Here is a 17,294-nt window from a genome sequence, read left to right as displayed (position 1 = left end):
TTCCGACCTATAACATTATGGGAACTGGTACAGTACCGTCCCTTTACAACACATTTGTGTTTGCTTCGGACCTAAAGAATCAAAGCTTTCCAGAGAACCTCTCCAGTGTTTCCACCACATATAAGAATTAACTACTTACTGTACTCCGATCAAAAACCATACCACAGAAACATTGCCATACAATACTTAGAATACATTTTGGATTATTAATCTGTTATGAAAACCAGAATTGCCCGTTCGGGGACCGATGTGATTGTTAAGAAGAGATGTGCATTATACAGGCCATACCAACCCTGTGCTCGTGCTGTTGAAGCCCCATACCAGCGGTACTGTATCACATTTTTAGGGGGCCTAGAATTCCCCTGAATGGTTGGTATGAATGGCTGAGCCTGAAGAGGGGAATCCTGTGAGCTATGGGACCTAGGTCAGGGCTCAGTGGGATGGGCTGTAGAAATGCTACATTACTAATCCCCCTGGCTGAATGGCTGGACCCAAAGATCAGCCAGATTTTGGAGAGGAAGGATAGGGTATCAATACAACAATACAAATGTATTAACCATTAGTAACCATCTCAGAGTAGGAGTGCTGATCTAGGATACGTTTTGCATTTTAGATTATAATGAATCAGATTGTTATAGACAGGGAGGACCTGATCCTAGATAAGCCCTTCTACTCTTAGATGCTTGATAAACACAGACCCAGGAGTCCTGGTTGTCCAGAGATCAGCCCTATTCAGCAGAACCTCAAAGGCTGGTTTTTACTGTCCGCTGTACGCCTGGTATTTTACATCTTTAGCTCAGACTTACAGACATATTAGCAGTGTGTGACTGAGGGTCAAGGCTGGTTATCATATAAGGAGTGTGGAGGTATCATTAGATTAGCAGTGTGTGACTGAGGGTCAAGGCTGGTTATCATATAAGGAGTGTGGAGGTATCATTAGATTAGCAGTGTGTGACTGAGGGTCAAGGCTGGTTATCATATAAGGAGTGTGGAGGTATCATTAGATTAGCAGTGTGTGACTGAGGGTCAAGGCTGGTTATCATATAAGGAGTGTGGAGGTATCATTAGATTAGCAGTGTGTGACTGAGGGTCAAGGCTGGTTATCATATAAGGAGTGTGGAGGTATCATTAGATTAGCAGTGTGTGACTGAGGGTCAAGGCTGGTTATCATATAAGGAGTGTGGAGGTATCATTAGATTATCAGTGTGTGACTGAGGGTCAAGGCTGGTTATCATATAAGGAGTGTGGAGGTATCATTAGATTAGCAGTGTGTGACTGAGGGTCAAGGCTGGTTATCATATAAGGAGTGTGGAGGTATGCCCAGCAGAATCAGCTTCCATAAACCAGGTAGCTAACACACGGGATGTAGGCTGCCATTACGTTCCCACTGTCCCAATTGAATAACATCTGGAGAAGTACCACAGATTGACAGGGTGATGGTTCAGATTAAGATGGCGCTCTTCTCCCCCCTGGTGTGTGTGTGGGTGATCGCTTGACCCATGCTGCAGCTGTGTGTATGTGTGTGTGTGTGTGTTTGTATATATTTATGTGTGTGTGTGTGTGTGTATGTCCCCGTCTGCCCGGGTCTCATGTCTTTAGTGATGGCGTAGTCTACAGTCAGCCCTGAGCTGAATGGGTGGCAGGTTGCCAAGCGCTGTATCCGGGACACTAGGGCCAACCACAGGGGAATGTGAGAGGAATGTAGATTTGTCGGCAGACTCCACACCACAGAGAGAGAGAACAGAGACACTAACACTGGGCCCTGCCTCACCCCCCAAATTGACTGATTTCCTTATATGAACTGCAACTCAGTAAAATCGTTGCATTTATATTTTTGTTCAGTATTCTTCTTATATACCAGAGCAGTCTGTAGCATAGATAAATTCAAAGATTAACCTAACGTCCTATATTCTGTCTCCTTCCCTACAGCTCTGTTCTCACAGGCAGACTTAAATGACATTACACCTGAGTGCACTTATACACTGCAGGAGACTAAGTGGTAGTGTTGGATTTTCTTTTCCATGGATGAGTCTGCATCCTCCCTCTCTGAAGTACCCCTGTAGGCTGTAGTCTAAGTGAGCCGTTTTATCCACGGAAAGAACCCACAGAGCAGACTGACAGTCGCGACATCTTTCAAATGGAGACGCGGTGTGGAGACAGCATGGCAAAGGGGTTTTATAGGCACTGGTCTCTGGTGAAGGAAGGTGTGTGCGTGTGTTGTAAAAAGCTACTGTTTTAAAAAGGAGCCATCACACACTAATGAGGGAGTGTTAGCATGGTGGGAGAGTGTCAAAAGGCTGTGTGTGTGGGTGTTTGTGTGTGTGTGTGTGTGTGTGTGTGTGTGTGTGTGTGTGTGTGTGTGTGTGTGTGTGTGTGTGTGTGATGAGAGCCTTCTTGATTACAGAGATCCTCTGGTTTAATTAGAGATATATCCTCCTTGAATAACAGTAGCTCAGCCTCTCACCATAACACAACCTAGGCCCTATCACACACCATCACCTGTTGGCATGTGTTTCTTCAGGCTGGATAACAGCAGACCAAGATGGTGACCTCATATGATGTAAACCTATGATACAGTACACATGCATCCGTCTCTAACCATGTTAACTCACCCACTACCATGATGTTGTGTCTGTGTATTCCATTTGCATTGCTTGCTCGTTGTATTTTGTGACAACAGCTGACATAAAAAGGGCTTTATAAAATAAATGTGATTGATTGAATTTGTGTGCATGTGTTCTCTCCCCTCCATGTTAACTCACCCACTACCATGATGTTGAGCTCAAAACCCTGTTTCATGGCCTTCCTCCTCATCTGTTCCAGGATGGCATCGATGCCCACATAGCTGAAGTCCCCCATGCCAGGACCTGGCACAGGCTTCTCCACCTGGCATGCTGCAGGCACCGCCAGGGGTGGCATCATCATCTCGGGCACGGCCACCTCAGACATGGCTCTACTGCTGTAGCTGGTAGTGACCTCTGACCCTGAGGAGAGAGGGAGAGATAAATAAATGTTGTCAGCACGAGTAGATAAACCATTTATTTCCTGTCGTGTGATCATGTATCGTTGAAACATACTGGACACAGATGAGCTTTCTACTGTGAAATAAAGAAAATAATTTAAAGTAGCGAGATAACAAAAACCTTATAGATTCAAGTAACCAACTTATACAGTTATACTATATTAAACATATACAGTGAGTATAGAAACATCAGAAACAAGTGAAGGAGTTGGATAGATAATAACCAAGCTAGACCTGGGTTAGAGCCCACACACCAGCCTCTGAACAAATATCCATACATTAGGACCTAACATGGGCCAAAGCCCTGCTAATACTAACAGACAGTTGAGCACATCAGGACAACTACAGTGTAAAAGTTGACGAGGTGCAGACTAGCGGACCATAAACTAAGGAAATGTAAAGAAAGCCCCCCTCTATAACACTACCTGTTATGTATTACTGAAGCGACCGTGTTTCAGCACCACCCGGAGCCGTCTACAGTCACACACTTACTCAACAGTCATATTTTAAGTAAACAGTCCCTACAGAGGGTTAGATACACAGTGCATGTTTGTCTGACCACCGCAGGGCTCGTATACAAGCATATACACTTGAATATTCTGTATATTGTAAACACATTTTCCTGAGTTATAGGAGGACCTCCCTGTGGATTCTAACTCATTTTAACCATGTATGCTGGGTGGTGCCTGATCATCAGGCATATTGTTTAATATGGTCCTGCTGATGATGAGAGAGTGGAAAAGAGCCGGCCGCGACCGGGAGAACCATGGGGCGGCGAATAATTGGCCCAGCGTCGTCCAGGGTAGGGGAGGGAATGGCCGGCAGGGATGTAGCTCAGTTGATAGAGCATGGCGTTTGCAACGCCAGGGTTGTGGGTTCGATTCCCACGGGGGGCCAGTATGAAAAACATAATGTAGGCACTCACTAACTGTAAGTCGCTCTGGATAAGAGCGTCTGCTAAATGACTAAAATGTAAATGTAAATCACTGGGGCTGAAACCTGACCTACTCACAACTCTGGGCTCAACGGTGCTATTCAGGACGACACTCAGGAGGGCAGTCTCGCACACCACACTCAGGAGGGCAGTCTCGAACACGCACACACACACACACGTCAAGGAGGACAGTCAGCTCCTCTCTTGGAGCCACCAGGGCAGGCTGACAAGAATTGTACAGCCATCAAGATTCCATCCCCCCTCCACTCCCCCCCCCCCCTCCACTCCCCCCCCCCCCCCCTCCACTCCCTCCTCCCCCCTCCACTCCCTCCCTCAAACATCCAGCTAGTTCCAACTCCGATAACAACAACACTGAAGAGAGAAGCCCAGGAAAATCCCAGAGTTCACCGTAAAGACTACTACACTAGCTTCTGGTAGGAAGAGAATAGGCCAGTATATCTTGTTCCCTGATAATAACACTTGATACTTGAAAACGGTCTTGTGAATTGAGTATGATGTCAAAGTAACAGTGTTTCCATAGAAACGGGTAGAGTAAGAGACACACCTAGCCTATAGGGAACTACCTCTAACTGGCCTAAACACCACTTCCCCATCCTGGTCCAGACACCAATCAGCTAGTTATAAAGGGCCCTCTCCTCCAGTAGTTTCCACTGCATCAGGTACAGAGTAATACTGATCAACATTTCACTATTCTAACTTCCAATACCTGGCTCTACCCTCCGTTTACAGTTCTTGACTGGCATATGAGGGTGGTTGGTCATAGATAGTCTGGTCACCAGATCTGTTTGTGCTTCAGCCAACTCTTCTGTCATGTTTGTTGTCATGGCATACAGTAGAAGAAAGGATGACTGAGGAGTTGGCTAAAGCACAAACAGACCTGGTGACCAGGCTATCTCTGTCCGGCTAACCTCATATGCCAGTCATGTACTGTAAACAGAGTTACTTACAAAAGGCTCCGACTGATGTAAAATACTAATTGGGTGAGGTGAAGTGCGATGGCTCATCTCCATGGTTACAGAGACAAGACAACGCAGTGTCCATCCCAAATAGAGTCACTGCTCACCCTTTTCCCTTCCCACTTCAGGGGACACTGCAGCACCCCTTTGGAGAGGATGGGGCATAACTCTATCTGACCATGGTACAGAACTGCTATGATGAGTGTTACAACACGATCTGCAAGGTGAGGAGTGAAGGATCATGGTTAACAAGACAAGGCGATAGTGTCTCGACCCTCTCTTGGTTTAATAAGAGTCACAGCTTGTCCCTCTTCAGTGGACACTGCAGCACCCCTTTGGGAGGATGGGCCATACATGTACCTGTCTGTTCCCTCTACAGGGAGCCAGAGGGCTGGGTACGTCTTGGCTGTGTTTGGGCCTGTTTAACAAGAAGTAAACAGAAACACACACTAATCTCCCATTCCTGGTGGTAAAGAAAGTTTCGAGGGTTTAGAGGGACGTCCTGCATCTCAATTAGGGCCGGGACGATACCAGTATCGCGATTCAAGGGATTGTAACAACCCTAGCTTTGTACATTCTGAGTACTATCAAGCGAGTCCGTGAACTTTAATGAGAGTGGGACTGTGGCTAATGTGTGTCCCTTTGGGTCAGATGGTCAAAGGTTAAATTCCCCCAGTTGGCTTACTACTTGACGTTGCTGCAGAATGACAGTGGTGGTCTTCTACAATGAATGTTGTGCATGATAAATATCTGATGATGAGTTATAGGATTCATTGTGTTTACAGGCGGTATCCCAGCAGCCTTAGCAGCCAGCTAGTTTATGTATTATATATTTGGCTTTAACAGAATCTCCTGGCGGTCTAACACTATACGTTAAATAAAGGGACTCCGTTGCCATGACAACTCATGAACCCGCTGACACTAGGTATACTACCAACCAACAACACATACAAGAGAGCCAGACAACCTTTCTCTCTGACTGCACTGCTAAGACGTTGTGCAAACTTGTGAAGTAAATGTAGCCTTTATTTAACCAAGATAAAATCCCTGCAGGTTAAAACCCCTCTTTTTCAAGGAGACCTGAAAATTAAGTAAACTAACTCTAAAAACTCTACAGCAGGGGTATTCAACTCTTACCCTACGAGGTCCGGAGCCTGCTGGTTCTGTTCTACCTGATAATTAATTGCACGCACCTGGTGTCCCAGGTCTAAATCTGTCTCTGATTAGAGGGGAACAATTAAAAAAAGCAGTGGAACTGGCTTCGAGGTCCAGAGTTGAGTTTGAGGGCTCTACAGTATGTCAGCCAATATGTCTTGCCAAAGTGCATAACATGGAACTGATTGGATGTAGTATTTGGTATTTTTAAGGGATGTCTTGGCCTGCTGTGCAGCACTGAAACATAGGTGTCTGAGTGCTTTTTGGAAAATGACCCTATAAATCTGAGATGACCCTTGACGCCTTCATTAGTTACAACGTCTGGTTGGCCGTTTCACCTAAACAGCTGGGAGACATCAGCAGCACGTTATCACACAGGGACAGGGAGAGAAGGACCAGTTAACCAGTCAAGGAAAGCAGAGGAATGGATGAGGGTTGTGTGCGTCTCATCTTTACAAACATCTCATCCATTGAGTATGGTTCCAGTCAGTTTCCCAGAATGTTATAAAGCATTATGCATGGCATATGAAGCTTTATGTGATTGTAATGCATTATAAACAGGGTATTCATAGGGAGAGTTATCAATGTTTCTGAGTAGAACAGATGTCCTGTTTTAAGACCATATGTCTGGAAGATAGGAGTCAGTTGAATAGTAACAGTCAACAGCAATCAGGTTCACTATGTGGGCAATATGTTGTCATGGATGGATCCCTCTTATGATCATTTCCTGGAATTGAGTGGATTACATTACATAGGCTACATACATTTACTGGGTATCCGTCTTTTGAATGGGATGTGCAGTCTTTTGAATGGCATGGTAAACAGATGGCCTGACTCACTGTGGTTATTAAAGATCTCATGACACTGCAAAGACAGAGGAGGACAAAGGCTTTCATCTAATTAAAATACCTTTATTTAGGTGACACTTACTGTAAGAGTAGGGGTGTTAACCCTGGTGTCATGGTTAAATTCCCAACCTGGCCCTCATCATTTTATCATGTGCATCTAATCATCCCCAGATTCCAATGGTCTCTCCTATCCTTTGAAACTCTTCAACCAGGTTGTTGCTGTGAAAGAGTGTGTCAACCTAAAATATGGGTTAAGTTATGTAAACTATAACAGCCCAGTTGAGATTTCCTTCATTTCAAGATGAGAATCCACAGAAAAATAATTTTAGAATTTTCCAGATTTACTGGAATTGTTGTACTCCTGTTTTCAATTATGGCCCATGAAGAATGTTTTTTTTTCTTCTGTCGTTGCAGAGTATGCAGTTGCTTTGCTCTGTAAATAAAGACAGAAGTCCCAATACCAGAGAGAGGAGAGGAGTAGACAGGAGAAGAGAGGAGAGGGGACTGAATCGATCTGATTTATTCTCTCCATGTAAAGCTTGGGGCAATCCCACTTCCCAGCCAGCTAACTACAAACAGGCCCTACATGAAAATACCACTCAAAACCAAACCAACTACACTAGGGGTGCCAAAGTCATTTAGCCCCGCAGGCCGCATTCAGTCTTCACCGAGGTCTGGAGGGCCACACTTAAAATTGGTTATATGTCCTTGCCGTCAAAATTTGCCAAAGATAGTCCTCTATCCATCGCTTTTTGAATTTTCTATGCTCACTGAACGTCTAGCATTAGTTTAGATGACTGTTATCAAGCTGGACAGAGTGAAGAGACTGTAAATGTACAGTGGGGAAAAAAAGTATTTAGTCAGCCACCAATTGTGCAAGTTCTCCCACTTAAAAAGATGAGAGAGGCCTGTACTTTTCATCATAGGTACACGTCAACTATGACAGACAAATTGAGCATTTTTTTCTCCAGAAAATCACATTGTAGGATTTTTAATGAATTTATTTGCAAATTATGGTGGAAAATAAGTATTTGGTCAATAACAAAAGTTTCTCAATACTTTGTTATATACCCTTTGTTGGCAATGACACAGGTCAAACGTTTTCTGTAAGTCTTCACACGGTTTTCACACACTGTTGCTGGTATTTTGGCCCATTCCTCCATGCAGATCTCCTCTAGAGCAGTGATGTTTTGGGGCTGTCGCTGGGCAACACAGACTTTCAACTTCCTCCAAAGATTTTCTATGGGGTTGAGATCTGGAGACTGGCTAGGCCACTCCAGGACTTTGAAATGCTTCTTACGAAGCCACTCCTTCGTTGCCCGGGCGGTGTGTTTGGGATCATTGTCATGCTGAAAGACCCAGCCACGTTTCATCTTCAATGCCCTTGCTGATGGAAGGAGGTTTTCACTCAAAATCTCACGATACATGGCCCCATTCATTCTTTCCTTTACACGGATCAGTCGTCCTGGTCCCTTTGCAGAAAAACAGCCCCAAAGCATGATGTTTCCACCCCCATGCTTCACAGTAGGTATGGTGTTCTTTGGATGCAACTCAGCATTCTTTGTCCTCCAAACACGACGAGTTGAGTTTTTACCAAAAAGTTCTATTTTGGTTTCATCTGACCATATGACATTCTCCCAATCCTCTTCTGGATCATCCAAATGCACTCTAGCAAACTTCAGACGGGCCTGGACACGTCTGGCACTGCAGGATTTGAGTCCCTGGCGGCGTAGTGTGTTACTGATGGTAGGCTTTGTTACTTTGGTCCCAGCTCTCTGCAGGTCATTCACTAGGTCCCCCCGTGTGGTTCTGGGATTTTTGCTCACCGTTCTTGTGATCATTTTGACCCCACGGGGTGAGATCTTGCGTGGAGCCCCAGATCGAGGGAGATTATCAGTGGTCTTGTATGTCTTCCATTTCCTAATAATTGCTCCCACAGTTGATTTCTTCAAACCAAGCTGCTTACCTATTGCAGATTCAGTCTTCCCAGCCTGGTGCAGGTCTACAATTTTGTTTCTGGTGTCCTTTGACAGCTCTTTGGTCTTGGCCATAGTGGAGTTTGGAGTGTGACTGTTTGAGGTTGTGGACAGGTGTCTTTTATACTGATAACAAGTTCAAACAGGTGCCATTAATACAGGTAACGAGTGGAGGACAGAGGAGCCTCTTAAAGAAGAAGTTACAGGTCTGTGAGAGCCAGAAATCTTGCTTGTTTGTAGGTGACCAAATACTTATTTTCCACCATAATTTGCAAATAAATTCATTAAAAAAAAATCCTACAATGTGATTTTCTGGATTTTTTTTTCTCAATTTGTCTGTCATAGTTGACGTGTACCTATGATGAAAATTACAGGCCTCTCTCGTCTTTTTAAGTGGGAGAACTTGCACAATTGGTGGCTGACTAAATACTTTTTTTCCCCACTGTAGGTCATTATCATTTCTACACAGTTTCCATTTGGTTTTAGTAATTTCAATGTCAATCGGGATCGTCCCCCACCCAAAAAAAATATTCCAAAAAAAGTTCGTTATTTTTATATCTCAAATCCCCCGTGGGCCGGATCCATATGTTTGACACCCCTGAACTACACTGTCTATGATCTTGCCCTGCATCTACTGCACATTTTGGCAAGACGTGAGTTGTCTTCAGGACGGAGAAAATGTTTTAAAACGGGGATGTACTAAATTACCTAATTTGTCCAATTAGTGCAAACATTATTTCAGTTTTCCAACCCAATGTGATATGGTCACCATTAGTCGGATGACGTTAATCAAAAGGTTAGGGTTAGGGCTACGGTTAGTTGATAGTTAGTTGAAATGTTGTTGACAGTTAGTTGAACAACAACTGAACATCTACAAACCATCTATTTGGGACTATGCAAATGAAGTGTGGCCTTACATGTTTTGAGTATATGTTTATGACATCATTCCTCTCCTAACTGATATGACATGGGGGGGGGGGGGGTCATACAAGTATACACAGCTGCCCTGCTGAGAACCGTGTCAAACATGTCAATGGGGCTCATTCATAAGCACTTTACAAATAGGACAGTTCCATCCTCACTGTGCTGGTCACAAACCTTTTTATGAGTGTACTCTAGAAACATCTATTGCTTTTTCTCCACATTCCTAGACTCACAAGAGAGAGAACAAGAGAAAGAAATAAAGAAATAAAGAGGGATCCATAAGGAGGGCAGAAGATAGTCCCCGCCTGTCGTCTATAGCCAGAGTGAGGAGCCATCTCTCCAGTCTCCATGTTTACAATTACATTTTGTCCAGAAGCTCCTTTCTAAAGCAAAGTGAATACGCTACTCCATAAACTAACTATTATTAATCAAGAAATCAGAAAACAGACTTCCTCTAACAGTCTAAGTCCAACTAGTTGTGACTGAGTCCTGGTTTCATTCTTCCTATTGATTCCTATGGATTTCTCAGGTTGAGAAACAGAGGAGAAAGAGGGGAAGAGATGACGATGCATGCAAACAACAGAAGTACGCCTGGCATTATCAACAATGCAGCTGAGCCATCAGACCCAGGGACACTGAAGCCATTGTCATGTACAGTACACACATGATGAGTCACCGTCATACGACAGAGGCTGACACAGCAGTACGGAGACAGGCCAGTAACACCAGGCATTACTCTGCATTATGGTACAAATACCCCCTAACCAGACCCAAAGAGAAGCCCCAAAATCAACCGGGGAAGTGTGTGCTAATATGCGGGTGTGTTTGTGTAGCCAAGCCCGTTTCCCAGGGTCCTCTCCATTTCTGGTCCCCTGAGAATGTGGCCTACGACCCCGCAGGGCTGTGAAAGCAGATGGTGTCACCTGCCGCTGGGGATATGTACTGGTGTGTGTGTAGAGATGTTTGCCAAACACATCTGTATGCCCAATACATGACACAATCTCAGACACTCATTTAAAAATGTAAAGACATAAAACAACGAAGAGCACGTGTTCTAAATCTCCAACATATTTTTAGAATGTGCATCGACCTTATAAAACTACATCAATATCGTTAACTTTACAAACAGCACTCCATACCTACATAGGGTTAGGGTTAGAGTCTGTTCCAGAGTTATGTTAGACAGACAGTGATAGGGTTAGGGTTAGTTCCAGAGTTATGTTAGACAGACAGTGATATGGTTAGGGTTTGAGTCTGTTCCAGAGTGATGTTAGACAGACAGAAGGGTTGAGGGGTTAACTCAGTCATGCTGCAGTGCTGTTATCTGCCTCTATCTGACCAGTCACTGCTTCTGACAGAAAACAGACAATGTGGGCCTCCCGAGTGGCGCAGTGTTGCGGCGTCACTACAGCCTGGGGTTCGATCCCAGGCTGTGACATTACTGGCCGTGACCGGGAGTCCCATAGGGTGGCGCAAAATTGGCCCAGCGTCGTCCGGGTTAGGGGAGAGTTTGGCCGGGGGGGCTTTACTTGGCTCATCGTGCTCTAGCGACTCCTTGTGGCGGGCTGGGCGCCTGCAGGCTGACTTCGGTCGTCAGTTGAACGGTGTTTCCTCCAACACATTGGTGCAGCTGGCGTCCGGGTTAAGCGAGCGGGTGTTAAGAAGCGTGGTTTGGTGGGTCATGTTTCGGGGGACGCATGACTCGACCTTCGCCTCTCCCGAGCCCGTTGGGGAGTTGCAGTGATGAGACAAGATCATAATCACGAAATTGGGGAGAAAAAGGGGGTAAAAAACAACAACAAAAATGCAAGGAACCCTAACTGCCTACACAGTACAGGGACTTGATCTATCTGTGTAATATAAACACACATCAACACAGAGAGACACAAAGGTACACACACACAGACACGCATGAATGTGCACGCTCACGCACTTAGTTTGAGGTTAGATATGCAGCATTGTCTGGTGAAAGTATGCAGAGGACCATTTCCTCATTATTTCGAGCAGGATCTTTTTACACCAACTGTAGATTCCTCCTACGACACCACCTCTTAGCCTGGTCCCAGATCAGTCTGTGCTATATAGCTAACTACTATGGCCGTTGTCATGCCAATCATGTTTGACTATAGGAGTTGGCAAGACAGCTTCAAATGGAAGTGAAAGAGTCCACTTCAAAATTAAAATCGTTCTTATCTTTTCAGTTTAGAAGTGTCTTTAGCCCTAACCTGCACAAATGTAACCTGCCTGCCTAGTTACCATTCAGTTTCTGCCTAGTTACCATTCAGTTTCTGCCTAGTTACCATTCAGTTTCTGCCTCAGTCATCATTAGCCTAATGCTAATTGTAACAAGGTCCATCTAATGATATTAACTATGAGCCCTCTTCAGAGAAGCTAAGAGAATGAGCCATTAGCCAGCAGCAATAGCAGTAACCTATTACAGGTCATGCTACTGCCGGTCGTTTGTCTTGGTGAGGTCAGTGTATCAGTGTGGAATTGTTCTCTGACAGCTAGTGTTGGGGTGCAGGGTTCCGGAATCTGACCTTCGACTGACCTCTCTGCCCCGAGCCACTGGTACGACTACAGAGAGAAATAACCTCAGGGAGAGAATTAGGAGAGGACCGATTTCAAAGGAGTTGCACTAAACCACCTTAGTGACCCATATCATGCAGCTTTGATGTATGATGACAAGTTTACTCTGGACTGGGGAATCTAACACACACACACACACACGAGAATGCAGAGGTACTGACGACCTTTCCAGCATCACATCAGCAGCTGTTGAAAAGCCACGCTGTCTGTTCTCGCCTGGCAATGCACCAGAGCACCTAACTGTCCAGAAAACAGAGCTCCTTTGAACTAGTGTGTGTGTAAATCAGAACCGACTGACTCAAAGGTCAAGAGCGGTTGCGTTTTTATGCGTATTTTTAACCGCCTAATATCATCAGTGAACTACGCCTATGTAAAATAGCTGGGGTCAAACCTGTTTAAACAAAACATAGGTTGAGAGAAGCGATTGTCAGAGCAGTGCCATAGTTCTGCTTTTACTGTGACAGCCAATAAGAACAGCAATATGCAATATGCACTCAAAGGAGAGGGCGAGAGAGGGATGAAAGAGACAGAAAAGAGAGAGAGTCATATATCTCCACTTTCCAGACACATCACTCCATCATTTTAACTACAGGGACTACTTTTCTTCACCTTGAACGGCCGGACGGAGACTACTTCACAGCAGGGTCTCACACCCAATACTAAAAGCATCTGCCTCTTTCCACATGTGGAAATCACTCCACTTGAAAGTACTGCTCTGCACAGCCTCTCTCCATGTTCTGTACCTGGTCTGTATGCAATACAGCAATGTCATGGATCAATGTCAGTTCCAGCATTACACAGCCCCATGTGTGGATCATGTTGTTAGAGGAAAGTTAGAGGAAACACAGAACGAGGGAGGAGGGGAAAGGAGAGCTGAAATGAACCTGAGCCCAGCAGAAACAGAGAAACATAATGTAACATGGCAGCAGCAGAGAAGCAGTGCTGTGGTTATGAAAACAACCCCCTCACCTCCCAGGATTGATTACAAGGCTTGGCCCTGGAGCTGCAGACGCCATGTTAGAGAGACACCCTCCCTCCACTCTGTGCTCCCTCTGTCCTCCCCCGCTCCGCCCCCCAACCCCCAAGAGCTCAGTACAACAGAGGAAAACTAGAGGATGAACCAGCAACAATGCAGGGTACTGGGAGTACAGTACAACGCAGAGAAACTTCACAAAAAGCCTATTCCCCTCTACAGTCACACCTCAGTACATCTGAGTGGAACTTACTAACAAGACAAACAAATACACACTCTGTAACATATAAACACAGAAACATGCACACTCACACAGTAGTGGTGCTCCTGGACAGCAGAGTAAAGCGAGAGCTAGTACTGTACCACAGACAAACTGAGAAACAACAGGAAACTAGAAGAGACAGAGGGAGAAAAAGAAAAGCAGAGAAAAAGAGAGAGGGGAGAACAAGGAAACCACACACATTCATTCATTCACATACACACACACACACACACACACACACACACACACACACAGTACACACTGCGAGAAAGGCAGAACCCCAAACTCACCGTGTGTGTTGTCCCGTGCTGAAGAGCAACCCTCCAGTGAGAGCCAGTCCAGTCACTGAGGAACACCACAGCCCCTCCCACCTCACCCAGTCATGTGACACTGGACCACAGGCATGCCACACCCCCCTCTCACTCACACCACCCTCCCCTCAACACAAAACATCTTCAACAGAGAGAGAAAGGGTAAACGCTTCTGCATGCTTCCCATCCGAAACAGTTCAGAATAGTTTGTGCATATATTATCCGTGTATATCAATGATGTCGCTCTTGCTGCTGGTGACTCTCAGATCCACCTCTACGTCTACGCAGACGACACCATTTTGTACACATCTGGCCCTTCATTGGACACTGTGTTAACAAACCTCCAAACGAGCTTCAATGCCATACAACACTCCTTCAGTAGCCTCCAACTGCTCTTAAACACTAGTAAAACTAAATGCATGCTCTTCAATCGAACGCTGCTGGCACCCGCCCACCCGACTAGAATCACCACTCTCGACGGGTCTGACCTAGAGTATGTGGACAACTACAAATACCTAGGTGTCTGGTTAGACTGTAAACTCTCCTTCCAGACTCACATTAAGAATCTCCAATCCAAAGTTAAATCTAGAATCGGCTTCCTATTTCGCAACAAAGCCTCCTTCACTCATGCTGCCAAACATGCCCTCGTAAAACTGACTATCCTACCGATCCTTGACGATGTAATTTACAAAATAGCCTCCAACACTCTACTCAGCAAATTGGATGTAGTCTATCACAGTGCCATCTGTTTTTCCACCAAAGCCCCATATACTACCCACCATTGTGACCTGTACGCTCTCATTGGCTGGCCCTCACTACATATTCGTCGCCAAACCCACTGGCTCCAGGCCATCTATAAATCACTGCTAGGCAAATCCCCGCCTTATCTTAGCTCATTGGTCACCATAGCAGCACCCACCCGTAGTCTGCGCTCCAGCAGGTATATCTCACTGGTCATTCCCAAAGCCAACACCTCCTTTGGCCGCCATTCCTTCCAGTTCTCTGCTGCCAATGACTGGAACGAATTGCAAAAATCTCTGAAGCTGGAGACTCTTATCTCCCTCACTAACTTTAAGCATCAGTTGTCAGAGCACCTTACCGATCACTGCACCTGTACACAGCCCATCTGAAATTAGCCCACCCAACTACCTCATCCCTATATTGTTATTTATTTTGCTCTTTTGCACCCCAGTATCTCTATTTGCACATAATCTCTTGCACATCTATCATTCCAGTGTTAATACTAATTGTAATTATTTTGCACTATAGCCTATTTATTGCCTTACCTCCATAACTTGCTACATTTGCACACACTGTATATATATTTTCTGTTGTATTTTTTGACTTTATGTTTTTTTACCCCATATGTAACTCTGTGTTGTTTTTATCGCACTGCTTTGCTTTATCTTGGCCAGGTCGCAGTTGTAAATGAGAACTTGTTCTCAACTGGCTTACCTGGTTAAATAAAGGTTAAATAAAAAATAAAATAAAAATTATGACGACATTTTGGGGCAAGGGTTTGTTCGGCTGTTCGTTCACACAATATTCTTTCTCGAGGCAAGCTGAAGTTCGTGAGCCAAAATCTACGCCCATTCGTCTGTCATTGGTCACCAGTTGGGATTCTTCAATGAATCCCAAATTAATTGATTTCTTGAGTTATCTTAGATTAATTCTGACTATTTTGAGGAAGTGTATACTGGCTACGGCATCTCAAGATGGACAAACAGTACTATTGCCGCTTTTTTCTTGTTTTTCAAGCGAAGTTCTTTTAAGGGAGTATGCGAGCACACTCATTCTTAAGGCTTCCACATGCTTCTGTTCGGCTGGCGCCTTGCCGTTTCTGTGTGTGTGTGTGTGTGTGTGTGTGCAGACACACTGTCCCTGCTCCTCTACACCTCATCCTTCCTTCCCTCCCCCCAGGTTTGAAAGAAGCCAGCCTGTCCATCCCCCTGGTCCTCCTGTCTGTCCCTAATTTACAACCCTTCAATGACCTGCTCCAGCCCTTTGTTCCTGGGCCCCTGGAATTCACAGGATCCCAATCATTCCACAACACATACCAGAGGACTAGCAGGCCCAAATAAACATGATGACACGTGTTTACTTGCTATTGTGGGAGCTACATCCAACAATGGATGAGGGGGATTGAGAAGAAGTAGGTTAAATATTTACCACTGTAGCAGGTTTACGTGTTGCAACACTGAGTCCATACCAAGAAAGGGATAACATCTTGTAATCCTTTTTGACCACGATTTTAGCACAATAGCTCCATCTCTCAGCTTTATGGCATTGATAAACCACTCGGCGGGGCTGCTGTTTGGCTCAAACAAAAATTCAGGACTGTGGCTTGATGATTAAAGATGTAAGAGCAGGAGAATTTCTCCCTTTAAATCCCAGTTCTACTGTGGTTCTAGTTTCTACTGCTGTGGTATACATACTGCTCCAGGGAGAGGTGTGTCTCGGTAGGTTCTTTGATACAACTGGTTGTCTGTGATTAAAGAGCAAAGGAAACAGCTGTGTTTCTGGCCGCACAGGAAGTGTAATTATATACCTACCAGGGGCTAAAGCACCACATGCCTAACACACACACACACACACAAACCTGTAATCCATCACCTGAGGCTGTTTTGATGAAAGGGATCACGTTTTCACATTTAACCAAATACCTCATTCGTGTTTACAGCAACTATTGTTTTTGGATGGATGGCTTTATTTGGTTTCATTCATCACAAACCTTTCTGGTCGAGTGAAATTATTGAGTCTGTACTTTGTGAAACGTCTTAGGGTAATTTATGTAAGAAGCTGAATGTGTTTTCTCTGAACAGGAGGAGAAAGTGAGCACCTAGAAAAAGTAGACCAAAATCTCTCCCAAAAATGTAATGGTTGTAGATTCATGACAGGTCCCAGTATATGTGCAACCCTCACACATCAGCCCCGAAGAACCCACATCCACCTAACTCTTAGGCTGCGTCCCAAATGGCACCCTATTCCCATAGGGCTCTGGTCAAAAGTAGTGCACTACGAAGGGATTAAGGTGCCATTAGGGAGGCAGATTTACACAGTGCCTCCCTCTAGCCTAATACACCCTCAGCACACACCCAGCCAGCTCCCCACTTCCTGCTCGGGGTCAGAGGGGTGATCACGTATCAACATCAACTGGGAGTAAAAGAAAATTCAGGGTGTATTTTAGTCAGTTTTACAGTGTTTATAAAAAGCCCCAAATTCTTTAATTACAGGCGCCCTTTTTCAAAGCCCTGCATTGTTTGTGTGTGTGTGTGTGTGTGTGTATAAAAGCAGTAAAAGCAGAGAAACTATGTTTAAAGAGG

General features: G+C 44.9%; 1 protein-coding gene across 2 annotated transcripts in view; it reads right to left on the bottom strand.

Annotated features, from left to right (window-relative positions):
• Positions 1 to 17,294, bottom strand: part of LOC311117316 (septin-9-like) — a 77,806-nt gene that overhangs the window by 26,426 nt on the left and 34,086 nt on the right. The window contains exons 1-2 of one of the 2 annotated variants that reach the window (XM_084192278.1): positions 13,951 to 13,986; positions 2,763 to 2,984 (exon numbers count right to left, since the gene is read on the bottom strand). In XM_084192278.1, the coding sequence (XP_084048404.1) occupies positions 2,763 to 2,949 (187 nt within the window). In that variant the 5' untranslated portion in view covers positions 2,950 to 2,984; positions 13,951 to 13,986. Of the gene's footprint in view, positions 1 to 2,762; positions 2,985 to 13,950; positions 13,987 to 17,294 lie in introns of those variants that run through there. The other variant, XM_084192277.1, reaches the window with a different exon arrangement.

This window comes from Coregonus lavaretus (assembly GCF_964263955.1).
Source record: "Coregonus lavaretus genome assembly, contig: HAP1_SCAFFOLD_1695, whole genome shotgun sequence".
NCBI classification, from domain to species: Eukaryota; Metazoa; Chordata; class Actinopteri; order Salmoniformes; family Salmonidae; genus Coregonus; species Coregonus lavaretus.
Note: the sequence above shows the minus strand (reverse complement) of the source record. Positions and strands in the feature narration are given on the sequence as shown.